Source organism: Atta colombica, unplaced genomic scaffold (assembly GCF_001594045.1).
Source record: "Atta colombica isolate Treedump-2 unplaced genomic scaffold, Acol1.0 scaffold1, whole genome shotgun sequence".
Lineage (NCBI taxonomy): Eukaryota > Metazoa > Arthropoda > Insecta > Hymenoptera > Formicidae > Atta > Atta colombica.
The window spans coordinates 3,142,306-3,146,082 of NW_017259183.1; the positions used below are offsets into that span (position 1 = coordinate 3,142,306).

General features: G+C 24.7%; 1 protein-coding gene across 1 annotated transcript in view; it reads left to right on the top strand.

The window, feature by feature from the left end:
* LOC108692681 (visual system homeobox 2-like) overlaps positions 1–3,777 on the top strand; it is a 73,872-nt gene that overhangs the window by 15,155 nt on the left and 54,940 nt on the right. The window contains exon 2 of the mRNA XM_018201091.1: positions 1,717–1,758. Coding sequence (XP_018056580.1) covers positions 1,717–1,758 — 42 coding nt within the window. The remainder of the gene's footprint in view (positions 1–1,716; positions 1,759–3,777) is intronic.

Sequence of the window (3,777 nt, forward strand, 5' to 3'; positions counted from 1 at the left end):
TATATGTGTGGAATTTGAAACATGTTTTCTATTAAGATTCAAAATTACGTCCCTAAAGCCAACTTGTTCCAATGTTATTTTGATTTTAAGCAAGATTTAAAACTCTCTCCATCTCGTTTTAAAGCGAAAAAGAGAGACAGATACAGAGAGAGAGTTTTAAGCCTTGCTCAAAGTAACGTTGGTGCAATTGGACCTAAATATGTTATACTTTAAAATAATCAGAATGTTCAACACAAGACAATAATTTTTTTGTGTGTGTGTATAAAAATATCGTTATACATATATATATATTTATACACACATATATATATATATATATATATATATATATTTCCTTAAAAGAAGCGTATCGCTTTTCATAAAACGAATAGTGAATTAGGCTTGTTTAATCTGCTGTCGACAAGCCGACACTTTTCTGGATTAATTTATCAAACAAACGTGCAAACTTAGGTCAAGCTTGGCGTCCCTATTTTAAGACGCCAACTCGTTAAAGTCATTTGAGGGTGCAGTTTCGCCACCATCATTGCTAACCTTCCCTCCGTGAAAACGCAAAGTCTATCTTGCACCCACCAACAAGCCCCAACTTTCTTAGAAGGCAAATCTTTTCCAACCCCTGTTTTTCGCCACCCTAACATCTACGTCGTATAGTAGGATGACTTTATCAGAACATGGCTATGTTGCGAAATATCTTAATATAAACTTAATATACAGTATTTTTTACGTACTCTAAAAATGTTTTTGCAATATTAAAAAAAATATCTGTTTTTTATTATGCAGCAAAATTAAAAGAGTAATTAACAATTAAATATTAATTTTAATATATATTTAAATAGTGAGTATACATAGTAAATATAAGAGAATATGACTGCGCGTATTCTTTAAAAATTAAAAAGAATATTTCTACATAACGTCAGAAAGACGTTCATATTTTACAAAGTATTTTAGAATGTTAAAATAATGCAAGTAATTATGTTTATCACATGTTAACTAAGCAAATTTATTATTTATCTGACAAATTTTCACAATTGTCAAAAATGATATATTTGTAATTGAGCTCAGATAACTTAAAAAAAATTTTCTCTTTTCCTCGGAAAACATAAGATATTTTTAGTTTCGTTGGTTTAAGATTTTGAATTAATTAATTTCGATACTTGTCAATATTGCCGAAAAAATATAGAAATAGCTGATTCTTGTATACATATATAAGAATTATTTGAATCAGATTACCTATAAGCTCATAGACCTCTTTTTCTTTGAAACAGAGAAAAATTTTTTAATTTATGATTTTAATTAATTGAATTATAGTTAATTCTGAATGTTAACAAATTATGAATGGTACATTTAAGCTAGATCATGACATGTTTATGTAGGCAGAAAAAATAATTAAGAGTATTGAGATCTAGAATATTTTAATATGCAATGAAGAAGAAATTGTCACATTAATGTCACAAAGTTTGTGTTAATATGTGTTATATCTATCCATTTAATGATACATTTACTGATTTATTTAATGATCAAAAGAATGGAAATTTAATGTTAAACCTATTAATCTTACTTTATACTTATGGATAAATATTATTTATTAATTCTATTATTTGTAGACTAAATTTGTAGTGAAATAAAAAACCTAGTTAATCATAAAAATCATTTTAATTAATTAATTATTAATTAGTATTTTTATTGATAATTTAATTAATATTTATTTCTTTGTTTTAGGATTTTCACAATCAAAAGGATCATTCTCCAATACAAGTCCAGGTGAGATTTTTTTTATAAAAATAAGATTTCTAACATAATAATAATATTACAGTAAATTTTGAAATATGATTCTAGTCATTTAAGAAAATGTAAAATAATTTAATATGTAAAACGTATCTACATTCAGATGTAGATAATGAATAAGATTAATTTTAAATATTTTTAAATGTTTACGTTAATATATTTATTTTAAAAATTAAATAAAATATGAGCTAAAAAGAAAATAAAAAATGTCAAAAAAAAAATATGTTTATGAAAAATTATAAAAAAATAAAATCATATAACTTAAGAATAAAGAAGGAAACTTGATATCAAAATAAGGAAGATCTGTTACGCATAGTAGACAAATTTTATACATTTTATACAAATTAGATTCTTAGATATACAAATAAACAATCATGAAGTACAGATCAAGGTTTAGAAGACATCTCGGAGATTTCAAAAGACGAGAGAAGATGAAAAACGATAAAATTCCTGGAAAGGATGATGTCAGAGAATGTAATGATGAAAATAAAAAATAGGAGGGCATTTTTAATTGATAAAATTTAAAAGCTTTCCAACCTCTGTCCAAAATATTCCCACTCAATAGAACAACAATTATCATCCTTCTCCATAAGAAAGGAGAATGAATTTTGAAAATTATAGACCGATTAGTCTTCTAAGTCATTTATATAAACTTTATACCGGAATACTAGCAACTAAATTGAAAAGAAAGTTCAATATATATCAATCTAGGGAATACAGGATGGATTCTGTACTGAATACAGAACAAACAATCATTTGCAATGTTTAAAAACTTAATAGACAAATTATATTGTTGTTTAAAATTTGACAAGATAATAAAAAAATGTAACGCTATAACATTTTTATACGCAATAGAGTGCTTTTACGTGTTTTTCTGATATGCATACAAAAATTCACTAGTTTTTCATCGAGACGATAAACGATTACCAAAATCATAAATACAATATGTTCATGTAGTCGAATTGAATTTATGATACTTCTCGAATGCGAACACTATAAAAATTGATCAAGTTTGTAATATGTGTGTATGTAATATTTGTTTCATTTATTATATATAATAAAAATAATGTTTTTGAATTAACGTATTTTATTTAAGAATATAAAACTAACTTTGTTGCAAATCTATAAATATTAATCTATTGATACAAACATATATTAATCTATATGTTATCAATATTATTACGTTGACAATATAAAACGATTATGTTATATAAAAAATCTTCATGTGAACTGAAATAAAAATTAGAGTTATTATTATTTTTAAATTGTAACGAATTACAATCTCGTTAGTTAATCATAGATAATATTAACAAATATGGTATTTGGAGTTCTATACAACAATGAGTTCTACAGATGCAATAACCATTATCGCCATATGATGACACAGTGTGCACATTGAAAAAAACTGCTTACGTATTCATGTGCGCGATGATTTCGATTTTTCCAAGCCATTAAGCGCGATCCGTTTAGCCCGCAAAGCGATGTCGCTCGAAACAAGAAACGACAAGTTAAAAATGATTACTGAGGATGAGTTTCACATCTAATGGGGTTTCTGTATTGCTTGCTATAAATTTATTGTCACTATTATATATCCATCAATTAATTATTATTAATGATTTTTGGGAATGTCTCTGTAAGATGTATTGTTAATACCATTTTTTAAATATCACATTAAATATGCATTAATTTGAAATGAATCTAAATATTTGTCTGCAAATAAAACTTCTTAATGATTAGTAACAATTGCTTCCTAAAAATAATAATATTGTTTGGAACTTTTATGCGTTTAGTAGATATAATTATTTATGTTTTTAATAAAAATATCTTAAAAATAATTTTCTTTAATTTTTAAAAATAATTTTCTTTAATTATTAATTTAACTGTCGATATTATTTAAGAATAAAATATATAGATAATATTATATATACGTGGTGTCCCAAAATTCGCGAATCAAAATATCACAGTAACAAAGTTTTTAAAAAATTAAATAAAAAA